This window comes from Salmo salar, chromosome 11 (genome assembly GCF_965601325.2).
Source record: "Salmo salar chromosome 11, fSalSal1, whole genome shotgun sequence".
NCBI lineage: Eukaryota > Metazoa > Chordata > Actinopteri > Salmoniformes > Salmonidae > Salmo > Salmo salar.
Genome location: NC_138301.1, coordinates 110,970,774 through 110,992,849, shown reverse-complemented (window position 1 = coordinate 110,992,849; position 22,076 = coordinate 110,970,774). Strand labels below are relative to the sequence as shown.

Below are 22,076 nucleotides of genomic sequence, written 5' to 3'. Positions count from 1 at the left end.
CTCTTTACCTTTCCCCCTCTCCTCCTCCTCCTCTTTACCTTTCCTCCTCTCCTCCTCCCCTCCTCTTCTCCATATTAATTTGATTACAATTTTCCTCTCTTTCTCATCCTGTTCCTATTATCTTTCACTGCTCTTTCCATCTCTCTCTCTCTCTCTCTCTCTCTCTCTCTCTCTCTCTCTCGCTCTCATTCCCCCACCTCTCTCTATACTTGTCTTCCTCGTTCTTCTCTGTGAAAGCATCACAGATATTTAGTTTCATGTCATCAGTGCAGCGGTCCTAGCCGATATTACTTCCAGTGCATTAGCATTGTTACCCTGAGAGGAAATGGATACAGATTCTTATCATAAAGACTGTAAATTCAAACACTTAAAACGGTCAATTGTTTCGATAGCTTCCTCATTTTCAGTTGTTTATTTCTGAATATCTTACCAGGAGTACAGAAGAAAAAACAGAGCGATACACACATCTGTAAACATTTCAGTGGGCAGAGCAATTCATTCCAAGGCTGATTAACCATCAATTTATTCAAAGAAATGCATTGGGTTTCCTTTCATCGTTGTTGGGACTAATACATTATTGTGTGAACTATCTGGCCACTTCTCGTAATGTTTGCAGACTAAATCTAGCTAAATCCAACCCCTATTTCTGTACGATCTCAGATAGCAACCCCCCCCCACTTGAAACATAATTTGTCTCTTGGACAGAATTTCTTCTCCACCTGATATATGTGGGTCCTGCAGAGATTGTCTGGATAGAGAGGTAAGACGTAGTAGTCTTGACCTAATGGCTGTGTTCCATTTCAGAGGCAGTGATACCGGAGGTTGAGCCAGAGCATAACGGCAGCCAGCAGGAGAACTCTGCCGTACAGGGTAAGCAGCTTCACTCTCCCTCTCTGTCTCTGTCTCTGGCCCTGAGATCTGGGGGGTCAGGACGCAGGGAGAAGGAACAGGGCTTTGGGTTGACCCTTGACTATATTCCCAAATATAGTCAGAAAAGAACAATACGCCACCACAAAGTGACATTACTTGGATGAACTTGTGAATGTTGGAAAGTACCCTCACATGAGGGGGTCAGAGTCAGGGGAAGGGAGTGAAGTGGGGACTTGGGGGGGGAAGGGAGTGAAGGGGAAGGGAGTGAAGTGGGGACTCCACCCTCCCCTCCTCCTCCACCCTCCCCACCTCCACCCTTCCCACCTCCACCCTTCCCACCTCCACCCTCCCCTCCTCCTCCACCCTCCCCACCTCCCCCCTCCTCCTCCTCCTCCCCCCCACCCTCACCTCCTCCTCCTCCACCCTCCCCTCCTCCTCCTCCACCCAGGATTACCTAAACATGTTACCGCTCTCATATACCCATATGAGACTTCCGTCCTAAAACAAACCATAACATCATGAACCTCTGGCTGGTTATATTGACAGTGTTGCAGCGAGCACAAAAAAAACATAAACCCAGTTACTACCGTGTTCCTTATAGTAAGACATAATGCTTTGACATTCTTGTGTGCTAGCCTTGTAAATCCATGTATTTGTCGTGACCCTGAGTGTTCCGCTTTCCTGTGTGAGCCAGTTGTTACTAATGACAGCGTGGAGACAGGGATTATGGGGCCATGGAATTTCTGACCTTTAGGGCAGCAAGGAGATCTGCTGATGGCCATGTGAGGGCCAGACAGACAGCGCTCCTCCCCTGACACGGAAGAGAGAGAGAGAGAGAGAGAGAGAGAGATAGACAGACAAACAGACAGAGAGAGACAGCGACCCCTGTCTCCGACCCCAGACCCCTGTCTCCCTACAGACCCCTGACCCCCTACAGACCCCTGTCTCCCTACAGACCCCTGACCCCCTACAGACCCCTGTCTCCCTACAGACCCCTGTCTCCCTGTCTCCCTACAGACCCCTGTCTCCCTACAGACCCCTGTCTCCGAATACTGTTCTTTCATGTCTTCCATATTGCTAATTTAAGCAAGAGAACTACACCCCTTCGACTAAACCTGTACTTAACCCAAATATAAACTGTTGGGAAGAGAAAACCTCTCCCAGAGCTGAGAACCAGCTAGTCATCCTGACAGATGTGCCAGAGTTTCAGACTCAGCACAGAATGGACACCCCTCCCCAACAGTAGGATCCAGATGTACCAGATGATATTGGTGGCTATGGCTCCATGTATTATCCTCCATTGGAGGTCAGCTGTCCTCTTATCAATAGGCAGTTTGTATAAAGACCGCCAACAGCCTTTTGGGGTGGCACCTGGACCAAACACACCCACCCACCTTGTCGATGTGACCCCTTCCAGGGAAGAAGCACGGGACACTTTTACACAGATTTTGTACATGGCCTTCTTTCCCACTGCCTTGAACTCCCCCAGCTCCGGGGTATGGAAGGAAAGCAGCATCCCCATGTCCTTCTCTAATGCCCTCGTCGCAGCACTAATATTCAGTGCAGGGAACACATCATCCAGACCCTCCGTCCACCGATCAGAATTGGAAGTGTCAGTCACATACTGCCGATGAAGTACTGGCAAGGAATTACAGACCTCAGATATGACCCCCCTCAGTAGGCGAGATGATCGGATCCCCACTCTCCTCCAATGATCTGCTCCTACTCCGCATCAGATGACCCAGCTTGGTACACCCCACACCTAACAGGCATGAACGTAGGCTGGCTGAACCCAGAGCATGAGACTGGATGACAGTGTTATAAAAAAGAGGCTCTTCAAAAAGCCACATCCCTGGTGGCGTGCCGGCCTTACGGGACTTGACAAAATCTCTCCAAGCCTGCATAATAGACTCATAAAATGGAGTCAGTCCAGACAAAAGGTTCTTATCTAAGCCCAAACAGCCCACTCTCCTCATCAATGTATAGACTGTGTCGACCCAGCTAGAACCGTCACTGTACAACAGTCTCTGGGCTGCTTGAAGCCAGAAAGCCATGATCTTGGAAGAAATGTTCACCAGGCCTTGTCCACCCTCGTGCAGTGGCAGGTATAGGGCTGCAGCTTTAATCCAATGTTGTCCAGACCAGAAGAAATTGACAATGGTCCTCTGAAGCTCTTGGATCAGACCCCACGGTGGCTGTAAAATCATTAGTCTGTGCCACAGGGTAGAGGCAGCTAGAATATTGGCTACCAGTACCCTTCCCCTATAAGACAGCTGGGGTAACACCCATTTCCACCTTGACAATCTGGCACACACTTTCTCCACTACACCTCCCAGTTCTTTTCCTGAAAGACATTGGAACCTAGAAAAAAAAAAAAAAGTCTTCATCCCATCAGCCTAGTGGTTAGAGCGTTGGACTAGTAACCGAAAGGTTGCAAGTTCGAATCCCCGAGCCGGCAAGGTAAAAATCTGTCGTTCTGCCCCTGAACAAGGCAGTTAACCCACTGTTCCTAGACCGTCATTGAAAATAACAACTTGTTCTTAACTGACTTGCCTAGTTAAATGAACGTAGGTAAAAGGTAAAATAAATATATATTTTTAATCTCTGCCCCTCTGAAGCCCCCGTGGTAACCGTGGAGCAGACCCCGTCTGAATCAGACCTGCCCACCGCGATTCGCTCTTTTCCCAATTGACTCTAGCTGAGGAGGCCCCCTCATACACCTTTAAAAAATGTCACGTCATCTGCATATGCAGACAGTGCTATCGTGGGACCCTTCATTACCCCTGGCACAGAGAAACCAGTAAGCCTCGCTCTTAAAAACAAAGCATTGGTTCAATTACCAGACAATATAACTGCCCTGAAAGTGGGCATCCCTGCCTGATACCCCTAAGGACGGGGATGGGGCCGCTCAAACCACCCCCCACCTTCATCATACATGAGGTCCCAACATACAGTAAACTCATCCTAGACAAAAAAAACATCCCCAAACCCAAAGGCTTTCATTGTTTTGAACAAGTAATGGTGGTCCACACGGTCAAAAGCCTTCTCCTGATCCAAAGAAAGTAAACCCACATTTACATCAGACAGTTTACAAATGTCTAAAACATCTCTTATTTGAAACAAGTTGTCAACAATAGAGTGGTCAGGTACACAGTAAGACTGGTCCTTGTGGACCAACAGCCCCAGATATTCTTTCAACCTGTTTGAGAGACATTTAGATACAATATTATATTCTGCACACAGCAATGCAACAGGTCGCCAGTTTTTTAGAAGAGCCAAATCCCCCTTTTTTGGCAACAATGAAAGCACAGCACATTGACAGGATACAGGAAGAGAATCCTCATGAAAATATTCACACACCACTTCATAATAATCCCCCCCAATAGATCTTCTAGAACTCAGATGGTAAAGCATCGATGCCAGGGGCTCGGCCTGATGAGAGCTGTGTAACTGCTGTGGACAGCTCCTGCAGAGTAATGTCAGAGTCCAAAGCAGCTCTCTGCTCAAGGCCCAATTGAGGAAGTCCATGTAACAATTGTTCAGTACACAGATAATCACAATCCTCCGCCTTATAGAGGACAGAGTAGAAATCCACGGCATGTTGGCGCATTTCACTGTCATCCGTGGTCACCTTCCCATCAGGGAGACGAAGGCCGACCATCTGTTTGCGTTGCAATGTAGACTGCCCTAGGTTTTAAAAAAATGCTAGGAGCATCCATATCCTTGAGGGTAGCAAAACGAGACCATATCAAGGCACCCTTCACTCTTTCATGTAAAAACGACCTCAGTTCATATCTCTTGTCCTGTAAGTTCATTAGTCCAGGGTCATTCTGAGTGAGTAACTTCAATTCAATAGATTTGATGTCCTGTTCAAGGGCCCAGATAGTCTCTTTAACTTCAATACGAGACAGAGCAGTGTACTGTTGACAAAACAATCGTATTTGGGCCTTCCCAACCTCCCACCATTGTCTCAAGGACTCAAAATTCTATTTCGTAACCCTCCATTTTTCCCAAAACAACAAACTTTTCCCAAAACATGACATCATGTAACAACTTAACATTAAAATACCAATAAGGGGATGACCTACGTGGACAGGACAAGTGAATATCAACAGTCACATTATGGTGATCACAGAAACCCACAGGAGTAATATCACACCTTCTAACCCTACTACAGTAGTGATCAGATACATACAACCTGTCACACCTTCCAACCCTACTACAGTAGTGATCAGATACAAACTACCTGTCAAACCTTCCAACCCTACTACAGTAGTGATCAGATACATACAACCTGTCTAACCTTCCAACCCTACTACAGTAGTGATCAGATACATACAACCTGTCTAAACTTCCAACCCTACTACAGTAGTGACCAGATACATACAACCTGTCTAACCTTCCAACCCTACTACAGTAGTGATCAGATACATACAACCTGTCTAAACTTCCAACCCTACTACAGTAGTGACCAGATACATACAACCTGTCTAACCTTCCAACCCTACTACAGTAGTGATCAGATACATACAACCTGTCTAACCTGCCAACCCTACTACAGTAGTGACCAGACACATACAACCTGTCTAACCTTCCAACCCTACTACAGTAGGGATCAGATACATATAACCTGTCTAACCTTCCAACCCTACTACAGTAGAGATCAGATACATACAACCTGTCTAACCTTCCAACCCTACTACAGTAGAGATCAGATACATATAACCTGTCTAACCTTCCAACCCTACTACAGTAGTGATCAGATACATACAACCTGTCTAACCTTCCAACCCTACTACAGTAGAGATCAGATACATATAACCTGTCAAACCTTCCAACCCTACTACAGTAGTGATCAGATACATACAACCTGTCTAACCTTCCAACCCTACTACAGTAGTGATCAGATACATATAACCTGTCTAACCTTCCAACCCTACTACAGTAGTGATCAGATACATACAACCTGTCTAACCTTCCAACCCTACTACAGTAGTGATCAGATACATACAACCTGTCTAACCTTCCAACCCTACTACAGTAGAGATCAGATACATACAACCTGTCTAACCTTCCAACCCTACTACAGTAGTGATCAGATACATACAACCTGTCTAACCTTCCAACCCTACTACAGTAGTGATCAGATACATACAACCTGTCTAACCTTCCAACCCCTACTACAGTAGTGATCAGATACATACAACCTGTCTAACCTTCCAACCCTACTACAGTAGTGATCAGATACAAACAACCTGTCTAACCTTCCAACCCTACTACAGTAGTGATCAGATACATACAACCTGTCTAACCGTCCAACCCTACTACAGTAGTGATCAGATACATACAACCTGTCTAACCGTCCAACCCTACTACAGTAGTGATCAGATACAAACAACCTGTCTAACCTTCCAACCCTACTACAGTAGTGATCAGATACATACAACCTGTCTAACCTTCCAACCCTACTACTGTAGTGATCAGATACATATAACCTCTCTAACCTTCCAACCCTACTACAGTAGAGATCAGATACATATAACCTGTCTAACCGTCCAACCCTACTACAGTAGTGATCAGATACAAACAACCTGTCTAACCTTCCAACCCTACTACAGTAGTGATCAGATACATACAACCTGTCTAACCTTCCAACCCTACTACAGTAGTGATCAGATACATACAACCTGTCTAACCTTCCAACCCTACTACAGTAGGGATCAGATACATATAACCTGTGTAACCTTCCAACCCTACTACAGTAGTGATCAGATACATATAACCTGTCTAACCTTCCAATCCTACTACAGTAGAGATCAGATACATATAACCTGTCTAACCTTCCAACCCTACTACAGTAGTGATCAGATACATATAACCTGTCTAACCTTCCAACCCTACTACAGTAGAGATCAGATACATATAACCTGTCTAACCTTCCAACCCTACTACAGTAGTGATCAGATACATACAACCTGTCTAACCTTCCAACCCTACTACAGTAGTGATCAGATACATACAACCTGTCTAACCTTCCAACCCTACTACAGTAGTGATCAGATACATACAACCTGTCTAACCTTCCAACCCTACTACAGTAGTGATCAGATACATACAACCTGTCTAACCTTCCAACCCTACTACAGTAGTGATCAGATACATACAACCTGTCTAACCTTCCAACCCTACTACAGTAGTGCTCAGATACATACAACCTGTCTAACCTTCCAACCCTACTACAGTAGTGACCAGATACATACAACCTGTCTAACCTTCCAACCCTACTACAGTAGTGACCAGATACATACAACCTGTCTAACCTTGCTGCTCTGACACCACCTTCATTAACTTTTAGCCATGTGTACCGTCTAACTGTTGCATTCCCTACTCTCCACACATCAGAAAGCTCAAACTCAGTTAATAGACCAGACAGGCAGGTAGCTGACCGCAGGTGAGGTTCTTCAGCAGTGTGGTCAACAGTAAACTCCACTGTACAGTTCCAGTCCCCCCATAAAACCATACACCCCTCTTGGTCACAGTCTTCAGGTTTCCTTTATTTTATCAAATACAGCAATACTCTCTGTACCCTCATTAGGAGCATAAACATAACAAATATAAAAACATTTAAAAGCATAACATCCACCTTGACCAATAAAACCCGACCCTTGACAATCTCTGTTGTAGACACCACAGTCACCCCTAAGCCTGAGGAAAACAAAATTGCCACTCCAGCACTGAAATGAGTTCCATGACTGAGTATATGCTGCTCCTCCCACCACATACCCTAGTCAACCTCATTAGCCTCATCACTATGTGTCTCCTGTAGAAAAAAACACATGAAGCCTTTTCTGTTGTATTACTTCTAATACCCAAGCCCTCTTATTCCTGTCCCTTCCTCCATTAATATTTAGAGAAGCTACCCTTAGTATCTCCATATAGAAAAGAGAAAAGAAAAGCAGAAGAAACCACAGAGAAACCAGACAAAGAGAAAAGAAACACTCTGAGTCATGATCATCATCATTGTTTTAATTTTCTCTGAACTTGACCACGTTTCCCACTACCTTTTTGCTGCCGTGACAACACATTTCCTCAAGCGAAAACGCTTCTTCTCACTCAACTGGTCTAACCCCACCGTCTTCTGTAACATCACAGCTGACCTCACACACTTATTACCAATTTGACAGATTTCCCAAAAGTCTGATCCAGGGACCCATTTACCTCCTCTTGATTGTAAATTGAGTCGTCACCAGCTGCTTTCATATCAAAAGAGATGTCCATATCCTTCTCCTGATCCTCCTCAACTGAGGCCACAGACCCCTGACTCCCCTCAGGCACATCCCTCTCAACACTCCCCACTTGCACCACATCAATCGTACTGGGCATCTCCTTCACTAGCTGGGAGACTAGCCCCACCTGAACCCTCTGCTGTACCCCATCACTCGTACTGGGCATCTCCTCCACTAGCTGGGAGACTAGCCCCACCTGAACCCTCTGCTGTACCCCATTACTCGTACTGGGCATCTCCTCCACTAGCTGGGAGACTAGCCCCACCTGAACCCTCTGCTGTACCCCATTACTCGTACTGTACATCTCCTCCACTACCTGGGAGACTAGCTCCACATGAACCCCCTCCTGTACCCCATCACTCGTACTGGGCATCTCCTCCACTAGCTGGGAGACTAGCTCCACATGAACCCCCTCCTGTACCCCATCACTCGTACAGGGCATCTCCTCACCAGTCTGAGGAAATGGCTCCCCAGATCCGTCCTTACCTTCTACAACAATATTTTTCTGCTGCATAACAGATGCTAAGTTTCCCTTTGGTACAAGCTGCAACGCCGTACCCTCAACACGGACAACTTGTTCCTCAGCAACAGGTGCTTGTGGCTGCTCTACCACTGTCGGCCCACCTTTCTCTACATCAGTGGGCCCAGGCGTTACGAGGACCACCTCTCCCTACATCAGTGGGCCCAGGCGTTATGAGGACCACCTTTCTCTACATCAGTGGGCCCAGGCGTTATGAGGACCACCTCTCCCTACATCAGTGGGCCCAGGCGTTACGAGGACCACCTGCGCCCCTCCCTCCGCCTTCTCCCTTTTCGGACAAGCATGTCACTTATGGCCAACATCACCACACTCAAAACACCGTTGACTACCCGTACTAGCAAAAGCCATATACAGTCTGTTGTCATACTTGACTTTAAACGATAACTCCAAAGTCTGTTCCGGTGAGTCCAAAAACATAAACACCTGTCACCGAAACGACATAACCTGTTTCAAAGCCGGGTGTTTGCATGCTCAACCATACAATCAACAGGATGCTCTTCTTTAAGAAGTACACCATGCTCAACCATACGATCAACAACTCTCTTCTTTAAGAAGTACACCATGCTCAACCATACGATCAACAAGACGCTCTTCTTTAAGAAGTACACCATGCTCAACCATACGATCAACAAGACTCTCTTCTTTAAGAAGTACACCATGCTCAACCATACGATCAACAAGACACTCTTCTTTAAGAAGTACACCATGCTCAACCATACGATCAACAACTCTCTTCTTTAAGAAGTACACCATGCTCAACCATACGATCAGCAAGACGCTCTTCTTTAAGAAGTACACCATGCTCAACCATACGATCAACAACTCTCTTCTTTAAGAAATACACCATGCTCAACCATACGATCAACAACTCTCTTCTTTAAGAAGTACACCATGCTCAACCATCCGATCAACAACTCTCTTCTTTAAGAAGTACACCATGCTCAACCATACGATCAACAAGACTCTCTTCTTTAAGAAGTACACCATGCTCAACCATACGATCAACAACTCTCTTCTTTAAGAAGTACACCATGCTCAACCATCCGATCAACAAGACGCTCTTCTTTAAGAAGTACGCCATGCTCAACCATACGATCAACAAGACGCTCTTCTTTAAGAAGTACACCATGCTCAACCATACGATCAACAACTCTCTTCTTTAAGAAATACACCATGCTCAACCATACGATCAACAAGACTCTCTTCTTTAAGAAGTACACCATGCTCAACCATACGATCAACAACTCTCTTCTTTAAGAAGTACACCATGCTCAACCATACGATCAGCAAGACTCTCTTCTTTAAGAAGTACACCATGCTCAACCATACGATCAACAAGACACTCTTCTTTAAGAGGTACACCATGCTCAACCATACGATCAACAAGACGTCCTTCTTTAAGTACACCATGCTCAACCATACGATCAACAACTCTCTTCTTTAAGAAGTACACCATGCTCAACCATACGATCAACAAGACGCTCTTCTTTAAGAAGTACACCATGCTCAACCATACGATCAACAAGACTCTCTTCTTTAAGAAGTACACCATGCTCAACCATACGATCAGCAAGACGCTCTTCTTTAAGAAGTACACCATGTTCAACCATACGATCAACAAAACGCTCATCTTGAAGAAAAACCACCACCACTTTATTCATCCACGACACATAAGCAACATTTTCATAGCCTACCTTCTCTCCTACGGGAACCAGAAACTCCTCCACAGTGACAGTAGCTTCAGTAACACACCTAAAGCCGTTACCGAAGAGACAGGGACGGCGTCCTCATGTGGGTCGCCATCCCCGCCAAAGCCAGGGCAATTCCGGCAAGAAAAACACACAACAAATAAATAAAATAAATAATCACCGTAATCATGCATAGAAAAACCACCAAGAAAAGGAAACAAGAAAGAAAACACAGGCGATCTAACTCCAGACAACACTCGCGCATACAACTCCCAGCATGCACCAAACACCACTCCCGAGAGAGAGAGAGAGAGAGAGGTCCACATTTCACCTGCACTGGCCAGTGATGAGCATGAAGCATGTTACAACAATGCAACAGGAGTTTCCCAAAAGCCTTTAGTCCCTGTGTAACTGCTTAAAACTAGTTAAGTAAATCTATCCTCTTCCTGTGTTGTTTCTACTGCTGTGAAGAACTTTCCTTTGACTAAAGTTTTAAAAGAGAATCATCTCTGTAATATGGCATTCAAGCCTCATCGCGATTGGCTGATGAAATCTGAACTACCATTATGAAAGCTTTCGTTACATCTATTCCCTTCCTACCTGTCAACGATTACATTCACTAGGTAGCAATCCATCTGAATTACAGTGCTATTAAATCAAGCTCTGTTTCAACTGTGCCAGCTTGGAATCATGCTGATGAGGTGTGTTTGTCCAGTCCCGGTCCACTACTAGACTGCCCAGTGCCTCACCACCACCATGCCCAGCAGAGGTGTCTGTCTGTGGGGATGATGCGGCGGAACACGTGGGGCCTCTCCTGGAGCTCCTGGCTGTTTGGGGACTGGGAGTCGACTGACTCTCTCACAGGAGTTTAAGAGCTCCAGTTAGGAGTATGTTGTCCGGCCCCTCCTCCCCCACAGCCATCCATTACACTGAGAGGAATCTAATTACACCTCGCTTCACTCCCAAGTTGGACTTCACAGTTTTGCAAGCTTAGCACTGACAACTGATTTCATTAGGTTTGATTGTCCTTGCTGAGATCCCACTTCTGGGCCTAAAAGCTTTTTACACTTTCTCAGGTTCCTCTGTGTGTTGGTTTATTATGCCGACCTGTGTCTTTTTTATTAATCTATATGAGTGGAGTTAACAGAAACTGCTGAATACAAACGAAGGTGACATCATTTTACAAGCCGATTAAGAGACAAGAGGGAGAATAAAGAGAGAGGGAGATGAGGTGGGGTGAGAGAGAGGGAGGTGATGGTGAGAATAAAGAGAGAGGGAGGTGATGGTGAGAGTAAAGAGAGAGGGAGGTGGTGGTGAGAGTAAAGAGAGAGGGAGGGGATGGTGAGAGTAAAGAGAGAGGGAGGTGATGGTGAGAGTAAAGAGAGAGGGAGGTGGTGGTGAGAGTAAAGAGAGAGGGAGGGGATGGTGAGAGTAAAGAGAGAGGGAGGGGATGGTGAGAGTAAAGAGAGAGGGAGGTGGTGGTGAGAGTAAAGAGAGAGGGAGGTGGTGGTGAGAGTAAAGAGAGAGGGAGGGGATGGTGAGAGTAAAGAGAGAGGGAGGTGGTGGTGAGAATAAAGAGAGAGGGAGGTGGTGGTGAGAGTAAAGAGAGAGGGAGGTGGTGGTGAGAGTAAAGAGAGAGGGAGGGGATGGTGAGAGTAAAGAGAGAGGGAGGTGGTGGTGAGAATAAAGAGAGAGGGAGGTGGTGGTGAGAGTAAAGAGAGAGGGAGGTGGTGGTGAGAATTAAGAGAGAGGGAGGTGGTGGTGAGAATAAAGAGAGAGGGAGGTGATGGTGAGAGTAAAGAGAGAGGGAGGTGGTGGTGAGAGTAAAGAGAGAGGGAGGGGATGGTGAGAGTAAAGAGAGAGGGAGGGGATGGTGAGAGTAAAGAGAGAGGGAGGTGATGGTGAGAGTAAAGAGAGAGGGAGGTGGTGGTGAGAGTAAAGAGAGAGGGAGGGGATGGTGAGAGTAAAGAGAGAGGGAGGGGATGGTGAGAGTAAAGAGAGAGGGAGGTGGTGGTGAGAGTAAAGAGAGAGGGAGGTGGTGGTGAGAGTAAAGAGAGAGGGAGGGGATGGTGAGAGTAAAGAGAGAGGGAGGTGGTGGTGAGAATAAAGAGAGAGGGAGGTGGTGGTGAGAGTAAAGAGAGAGGGAGGTGGTGGTGAGAGTAAAGAGAGAGGGAGGGGATGGTGAGAGTAAAGAGAGAGGGAGGTGGTGGTGAGAATAAAGAGAGAGGGAGGTGGTGGTGAGAGTAAAGAGAGAGGGAGGTGGTGGTGAGAATTAAGAGAGAGGAGGTGGTGGTGAGAATAAAGAGAGAGGGAGGTGATGGTGAGAGTAAAGAGAGAGGGAGGTGGTGGTGAGAGTAAAGAGAGAGGGAGGTGATGGTGAGAGTAAAGAGAGAGGGAGGTGGGGTGAGAGAGAAGGAGGTGTTGGTGAGAATAAAGAGAGAGGGAGGTGGTGGTGAGAATAAAGAGAGAGGGAGGTGATGGTGAGAGTAAAGAGAGAGGGAGGTGATGGTGAGAGTAAAGAGAGAGGGAGGTGGGGTGAGAGAGAAGGAGGTGTTGGTGAGAATAAGGAGAGAGGGAGGTGGGGTGAGAGAGGGGGAGGTTGGGTGAGAATAAAGAGAAAGGGAGGTAGGGTGAGAGAGAGAGAGAGAGAGGGAGGTGATGGTGAGAGAGGGGGAGGTGATGGTGAGAGTAAAGAGAGAGGGAGGTAGGGTGAGAGAGGGCGAGGTGGGGTGAGAGAGGGTGAGGTGGGGTGAGAGTAAGAGAGGGGGAGGTGATGGTGAGAGTAAAGAGAGAGGGAGGTGGGGTGAGAGAGGGCGAGGTGGGGTGAGAGAGGGCGAGGTGGGGTGAGAGTAAAGAGAGGGGGAGGTGATGGTGAAAGTAAAGAGAGAGGGAGGTGGGGTGAGAGAGAGGGAGTTGGGGTGAGAGAGGGAGGTGGGGTGAGCGAGAGGGAGGTGATGGTGAGAGAGGGAGGTGATGGTGAGAGAGAGGGAGGTGGGGGTGAGAGAGAGGGAGGTGAGGTGAGAGAGGGAGGTGGGGTGAGCGAGAGAGGGAAGTGATGATGAGAGAGGGAGGTGATGGTGAGAGAGGGAGGTGATGGTGAGAGAGGGAGGTGATGGTGAGAGAGAGGGAGGTGGGGGTGAGAGAGAGGGAGGTGGGGTGAGAGAGAGGGAGGCGGGGGTGAGAGAGAGGGAGGGAGGGTGAGAGAGAGAGAGGTGGGGGTGAGAGGAAGAGAGAGGGTTGGCAGGGGTGATAGAGAGAGGGAGGTGATGGGTGAGAGAGGGAGGTGATGGTGAGAGAGGGGGAGGTGATGGTGAGAGTAAAGAGAGAGGGAGGTGGGGTGAGAGAGGGCGAGGTGGGGTGAGAGTAAAGAGAGGGGGAGGTGATGGTGAAAGTAAAGAGAGAGGGAGGTAGGGTGAGAGAGAGGGAGGTGGGGTGAGAGAGGGAGGTAGGGTGAGCGAGAGGGAGGTGATGGTGAGAGAGGGAGGTGATGGTGAGAGAGAGGGAGGTGGGGGTGAGAGAGAGGGAGGTGGGGTGAGAGAGGGAGGTGGGGTGAGCGAGAGAGGGAAGTGATGGTGAGAGAGGGAGGTGATGGTGAGAGAGGGAGGTGATGGTGAGAGAGAGGGAGGTGGGGGTGAGAGAGAGGGAGGTGGGGGTGAGAGAGAGGGAGGTGGGGTGGGGTGGGGTGAGAGAGAGGGAGGCGGGGGTGAGAGAGAGGGAGGTGAGGGTGAGAGAGAGGGAGGTGGGGGTGAGAGGAAGAGAGAGGGAGGTGATGGTGAGAGAGAGGGAGGTGGGGTGAGAGAGAGAGGCGGGGGTGAGAGTAAAGAGAGAGAGAGGTGAGAGAGAGGGAGGTGTTGGTGACACGGGGAGAGAAACGTAATCAACGAGAAGGACCCAGAAAGGATAGATGAGGACCTCAACACTCTAGGTGTTACCACAGTAACACACTCGTCTTCACTCTGGCACCTATCACAACCACCTGTTCCTTAAACAACATTTCAGCATCTTCACCTACAGGAATAATCTACTCCCAAATAACCAAAAATCTCCTAACCAGCTTTAGTTCTAAACAAACACTACACTTACATACACCAAATGAGACCCTTGGGTACCGTTCATTTCCAAAGTTTGCAACTCACTAATTGGCAAAAAAGAGCGAGCATGAAATATCAAGGTGAATCTTTATGGCAGTCCCAGATCGGCTGCAATTAGGCCGTTTGCAGTCTATGCAGAAAAGAATAGGGCCAGAGGGCCAGAGCCGTGTTAAATATGGATGGAGCTGCTGAGGAGAGTTCCCAGAGGAGTTGCAACATACACAACAGCCATTCTGCCAGCACACTACACGTTTCCACGTCACCATGCACATTCTGAGAAGGTTAAACACAGCAGATAGAACAGACGTAAACACAATGTCAGATGTTTCCATCCTGACCGTTGCCATCCTGACCGTTGTCATCCTGACCGTTGTCATCCTGACCGTTGCCATCCTGACCGTTGCCATCCTGACCGTTGTCATCCTGACCGTTGCCATCCTGACCGTTGCCATCCTGACCGTTGTCATCCTGACCGTTGTCATCCTGACCGTTGCCATCCTGACCGTTGTCATCCTGACCGTTGCCATCCTGACCGTTGCCATCCTGACCGTTGTCATCCTGACCGTTGCCATCCTGACCGTTGCCATCCTGACCGTTGCCATCCTGACCGTACATATTAACATATTAACGTTGGAATAAAATTTGAGAATCAAGGAGTGTTGCTCTTCTCGTCTTTCCACTCTGACAGAACAGGCAGGCAGGCAGGCAGGCAGGCAGGCAGGCAGGCAGGCAGGCAGGCAGGCAGGCAGGCAGGCAGGCAGGCAGGCAGGCAGGCAGAGCAGACAGACAGACAGACAGACAGACAGACAGACAGACAGACAGACAGACAGACAGACAGACAGACAGACATACATACATACATACATACATACATACATACATACATACATACATACATATACAGTGAGGGAAAAAAGTATTTGATCCCCTGCTGATTTTGTACGTTTGCCCACTGACAAAGAAATGATCAGTCCATAATTTTAATGGTAGATTTATTTGAACAGTAAGAGACAGAATAACAACAAAATAATCCAGAAAAACGCATGTCAAAAATGTTATAAATTGATTTGCATTTTAATGAGGGAAATAAGTATTTGACCCCTCTCAATCAGAAAGATTTCTGGCTCCCAGGTGTCTTTTATACAGGTAACGAGCTGAGATTACGAGCACACTCTTAAAGGGAGTGCTCCTAATCTCAGCTTGTTACCTGTATAAAAGACACCTGTCCACAGAAGCAATCAATCAGATTCCAAACTCTCCACCATGGCCAAGACCAAAGAGCTCTCCAAGGATGTCAGGGACAAGATTGTAGACCTACACAAGGCTGGAATGGGCTACAAGACCATCGCCAAGCAGCTTGGTGAGAAGGTGACAACAGTTGGTGCGATTATTCGCAAATTGAAGAAACACAAAAGAACTGTCAATCTCCCTCGGCCTGGGGCTCCATGCAAGATCTCACCTCGTGGAGTTGCAATGATCATGAGAACGGTGAGGAATCAGCCCAGAACTACACGGGGGGATCTTGTCAATGATATCAAGGCAGCTGGGACCATAGTCACCAAGAAAACAATTGGTAACACACTACGCTGTGAAGGACTGAAATCCTGCAGCACCCGCAAGGTCCCCCTGCTCAAGAAAGCACATATACATGCCCGTCTGAAGTTTGCCAATGAACATCTGAATGATTCAGAGGACAACTGGGTGAAAGTGTTGTGGTCAGATGACACCAAAATGGAGCTCTTTGGCATCAGCTCAACTCGCCGTGTTTGGAGGAGGAGGAATGCTGCCTATGACCCCAAGAACACCATCCCCACCGTCAAACATGGAGGTGGAAACATTATGCTTTGGGGGTGTTTTTCTGCTAAGGGGACAGGACAACTTCACCGCATCAAAGGGACGATGGACGGGGCCATGTACCGTCAAATCTTGGGTGAGAACCTCCTTCCCTCAGCCAGGGCATTGAAAATGGGTCATGGATGGGTATTCCAGCATGGCAATGACCCAAAACACACGGCCAAGGTAACAAAGGAGTAGCTCAAGAAGAAGCACATTAAGGTCCTGGAGTGGCCTAGCCAGTCTCCAGACCTTAATCCCATAGAAAATCTGTGGAGGGAGCTGAAGGTTCGAGTTGCCAAACGTCAGCCTCGAAAACCTAATGACTTGGAGAAGATCTGCAAAGAGGAGTGGGACAAAATCCCTCCTGAGATGTGTGCAAATCTGGTGGCCGACTACAAGAAACGTCTGACCTCTGTGATTGCCAACAAGGGTTTTGCCACCAAGTACTAAGTCATGTTTTGCAGAGGGGTCAAATACTAATTTCCCTCATTAAAATGCAAATCATTTTATAACATTTTTGACATGCGTTTTCTGGATTTTTTTGTTGTTATTCTGTCTCTCACTGTTCAAATAAACCTACCATTAAAATTATAGACTGATCATTTCTTTGTCAGTGGACAAACGTACAAAATCAGCAGGGGATCAAATACTTTTCTCCCTCACTGTACATACATACATACATACATACATACATACATACATACATACATACATACATACATACATACATACATACATACATACATACATACATACATACATACATACATACAGATGGACAGGCAGGCAGACAGTACAGACAGCACAGGCAGACAGTACAGACAGACACACGTACAGACAGCACAGACAGACAGGACAGGCAGACAGACATACATACAGACAGACAGACAGACTGAGACAGTACAGACAGACAAACAGGACAGTACAGACAGACAGTACATTCAGACAGTACAGACAGACAGTACATCCCTCTCTCATTTTCTCTCTTTCTGGTCCTCATCCTCCAACACCACCGAACAGTGCTTTTTCATCCTATGTTCTGTTGTCTTTTCCCCCAGTTCCCAGAACACATATGAAACATGCAGAACCACTCTCCATTCTGTCCATCTCCAGCGAGATGATCTACCGATACTTCACTACCATGTAGAGATTAACATGCCACTGCTGACTCCAGTCACTTTGTTATCCAGCTGTTTTCCTTTCAGCTGTCCCCTCCTGTTCACAACTAACACTAAATGATTAATCGCCCATATTATTCCTGACGCACATTTCATTAAAGGAGAGAGATACTTAATCCATTGGTTGCTCTTGAACTTTTATTCTCATGCTCGTGGAAAACTTGAAAAATCACAAACTCAGTTTCACATCATTTGAAATATACTGCTCAAAAAAATAAAAGAACACTTAAACAACACAATGTAACTCCAAGTCAATCACACTTCTGTGAAATCAAACTGTCCACTTAGGAAGCAACACTGATTGACAATAAATTTCACATGCTGTTGTGCAAATGGAATAGACAACAGGTGGAAATTATAGGCAATTAGCAAGACACCCCCAATAAAGGAGTGGTTCTGCAGGTGGTGACCACAGACCACTTCTCAGTTCCTATGCTTCCTGGCTGATGTTTTGGTCACTTTTGAATGCTGGTGGTGCTTTCACTCTAGTGGTAGCATGAGACGGAGTCTACAACCCACACAAGTGGCTCAGGTAGTGCAGCTCATCCAGGATGGCACATCAATGCAAGCTGTGGCAAGAAGGTTTGCTGTGTCTGTCAGCGTAGTGTCCAGAGCATGGAGGCGCTACCAGGAGACAGGCCAGTACATCAGGAGACGTGGAGGAGGCCGTAGGAGGGCAACAACCCAGCAGCAGGACCGCTACCTCCGCCTTTGTGCAAGGAGGAGCAGGAGGAGCACTGCCAGAGCCCTGAAAAATGACCTCCAGCAGGCCACAAATGTGCATGTGTCTGCTCAAACGGTCAGAAACAGACTCCATGAGGGTGGTATGAGGGAACGACGTCCACAACACCGTGCAGGATGTTTGGCATTTGCCAGAGAACACCAAGATTGGCAAATTCGTCACTGGCGCCCTGTGCTCTTCACAGATGAAAGCAGGTTCACACTGAGCACATGTGACAGACGTGACAGTCTGGAGACGCCGTGGAGAACGTTCTGCTGCCTGCAACATCCTCCAGAATGACCGGTTTGGCGGTGGGTCAGTTATGGTGTGGGGTGGCATTTATTTGGGGGGCCGCACAGCCCTCCATGTGCTCGCTAGAGGTAGCCTGACTGCCATTAGGTACCGAGATGAGATCCTCAGACCCCTTGTGAGACCATATGCTGGTGCGGTTGGCCCTGGGTTCCTCCTAATGCAGACAATGCTAGACCTCATGTGGCTGGAGTGTGTCAGCAGTTCCTGCAAGAGGAAGGCATTGATGCTACGGACTGGCCTGCCCGTTCCCCAGACCTGAATCCAATTGAGCACATCTGGGACATCATGTCTCGCTCCATCCACCAACGCTACGTTGCACCACAGACTGTCCAGGAGTTGGCGGATGCTTTAGTCCAGGTCTGGGAGGAGATCCCTCAAGAGACCATCCGCCACCTCATCAGGAGCATGCCCAGGCATTGTAGGGAGGTCATACAGGCACGTGGAGGCCACACACACTACTGAGCCTCATTTTGACTTGTTTTAAGGACATTACTTCAAAGTTGGATCAACCTGTAGTGTGGTTTTCCACTTTAATTTTGAGTGTGACTCCAAATGCAGACCTCCATGGGTTGATAAATTGGATTTCCATTGATTCTTTTTGTGTGATTTTGTTGTCAGCACATTCAACTATGTATAGAAAAAAGTATTTAATAAGATTATTTCATTCATTCAGATCTAGGATGTGTTATTTTAGTGTTCCCTTTATTTTTTTAGCAGTGTATATACACCCTCTGGAGAGTAAACAACTTTATTTATATGCAGAAGAGATACTTTCCAAAATGTAATACTCATACTGACAACATCTTCAACAAGTATACATGGCAAATGTGTTTCTCAGGGCAAACCTTACTCAGTGGAAAAATACAAGGGAGAATTTTCATTTTATATCTGTTAATAGAGGTAGTAAGGATGGATGGATGGATGGATGACTTAATAGAGGTAGTAAGGATGGATGGATGGAGCTTAATAGAGGTAGTAAGGATGGATGGATGACTTAATAGAGGTAGTAAGGATGGATGGATGGATGGATGGATGGATGGATGGATGGATGGATGGATGGATGGATGGATGGAGCTTAATAGAGGTAGTAAGGATGGATGGATGGATGACATAATAGAGGTAGTAAGGATGGATGGGTGGATGACTTAATAGAGGTAGTAAGGATGGATGGATGGATGACTTAATAGAGGTAGTAAGGATGGGTGGATGGATGACTTAATAGAGGTAGTAAGGATGGATGGGTGGATGACTTAATAGAGGTAGTAAGGATGGATGGATGGATGACTTAATAGAGGTAGTAAGGATGGGTGGATGGATGACTTAATAGAGGTAGTAAGGATGGGTGGATGGATGGATGGATGGATGGATGGATGGATGATGTAATAGAGGTAGTAAGGATGGATGGATGGATGACGTAATAGAGGTAGTAAGGATGGATGGATGGATGGATGGATGGATGGATGACGTAATAGAGGTAGTAAGGATGGATGGATGGATGACGTAATAGAGGTAGTAAGGATGGATGGATGGATGACTTAATAGAGGTAGTAACGGTGGATGGATGGATGACGTAATAGAGGTAGTAAGGATGGATGGCTTGATTAACTGATGTTTCTGTTTCCCTAACAGAGAACAGACCCTACACCAAGCCTCCCATCGTGTACTGAAAGAACTCCAGCTCCTCCAGACCTGACCCAGGGCTGCCACTGCTGGCTACCCCAGAGACAGAGCCCTTGGCTGGAAGAGAACGAGCGGAGAAGAGGGGCGACTGAAGGGAGGAATGGATCCCCTGAAACTCATGTACAGGACTGCAGAGAGGGTGTGGTGGGGTGAGAGGTAACACTGGAGTAGCTCTTTTTGCTGCCCCATCATCTCACTCCAGCTACTTGTAAAATCCCTCTATTTTACTTGTTTGAGAAAAAAAGAGTAAGGACCATTGAAAATAAAACGTGGATTTTTCTCTACTCCCTGTGAAGCACATACAGAAGCCTATCCTCCTTCCCTATCCTATTTCTCTCCAAGCTGATTGCCTCTCATTATTATTATTGTTATTAATTATTAGTATTATTATTGTTGTTAGTTGTTGATTCCTCAAATGCCCCAATATGTCCCAATAGCACAAGTCTTGCAGCGCATATATAGGATAATTTCTTCTTAAAGCTTGAAAATCTGAAGGAGGATATGAAATGTAACATTCAAGACAAAATGTGCTTCTCTTCTTATATCACCTCTTCTTCATCAAGTAAAAGAGACTGAAACAGTTTCTGAATTTCTATGCTTTTTCTCTTTTGTCCTCTTTTTTTCTGAAAAATGTCACTGCTTTGTGTTGACTTGGGAATGTGTCCTGTCCCTGAACTGAATGTGTCCTGTCCCTGAACTGAAGGTGTCCTGTCCCTGAACTGAATGTGTCCTCTCCCTGAACTGAATGTGTCCTCTCCCTGAACTGAATGTGTCCTCTCCCTGAACTGAATGTGTCCTCTCCCTGAACTGAATGTGTCCTCTCCCTGAACTGAATGTGTCCTCTCCCTGAACTGAATGTGTCCTCTCCCTGAACTGAATGTGTCCTCTCCCTGAACTGAATTTGTCCTTTCCCTGAACTGAATGTGTCCTGTCCCTGAACGGAATGTGTCCTCTCCCTGAACTGAATGTGTCCTCTCCCTGAACTGAAGGTGTCCTGTCCATGAACTGCGTTGTTTGTGTTTACTGAAAGCTCAGTCTGGATATAAAGAAAGAGATATTGAGGCGTATCCTAGATACCTTTCCCCACTAATGGTTTCTCAGTTCAAATGTTATATTGCTGTTTAAAGGACAGTATTACAGTAACCCCCGTTCTGTTCCCCCCTTTGTTTTTAAAGACATGTAAAAATGCTTTAGCATTGGCTATTCTGACGTCGTAATTAAGTGGATACATTTGTTGTCAAGAAAAAAAAACGTAAGTAAAATGAAATACCCCAATGCATATCCGATGCAAGCATGCCTGTAGATACAACACTGGTAAAAAAAAAGTTACACTTGCTGGTTTAAAAAACATGCCAATTCAAATATATTTTTTACAATTTTGGGAATTTAATTATTACCATGATCACAACCAGGCAGCTATTTAGAATTGTTGACCTTGTTTTAATGATGATATCACATCACAGCCGTGCACAAAACACACACAATGACAAACATACTTCTGGACATCTTGCTAGATTTTTTTTGGGTTGTTGTTTGGTTTTGTAGTAATAAAGATCTAGATTCAGATATTTTGTTGCAGTCTTCTGTGCCCTCTGGTTTACAACTTCCTGTGGTTCTCAGTTGTGCATCTGTTTGAGGTAGCAAAAACATGCACAGAAACTCTTCTCCTGTGTGAGTGAGTGCGACACTAACGCATGTTCCTGTAGTGCAGGGTAGGGCCACAAAACAATGGAACTCATCATGAGGGTCCGCAGTGGCTCGTGGGTCTGTGTACCCACAGCTATGTACCCCCCCTGTGTACCCACATCTGTGTACCCCCTGCAACTACTCATTTTGCCATGGGGTGGAGACAAATGTTTGCAGTTTTTAATAT

General features: G+C 46.5%; 1 protein-coding gene across 8 annotated transcripts in view; it reads left to right on the top strand.

Annotated features, from left to right (window-relative positions):
• Positions 1–21,769, top strand: part of LOC106592083 (dachshund homolog 2) — a 318,539-nt gene extending 296,770 nt beyond the window's left edge. For all 8 annotated transcript variants that reach the window (XM_082958278.1, XM_082958276.1, XM_082958275.1 and 5 more), the window contains 2 exons: positions 805–870; positions 20,153–21,769. In XM_082958278.1, coding sequence (XP_082814404.1) covers positions 805–870; positions 20,153–20,190 — 104 coding nt within the window. In that variant the 3' untranslated portion in view covers positions 20,191–21,769. The remainder of the gene's footprint in view (positions 1–804; positions 871–20,152) is intronic.
• The last annotated feature ends 307 nt before the right edge of the window (positions 21,770–22,076 follow it).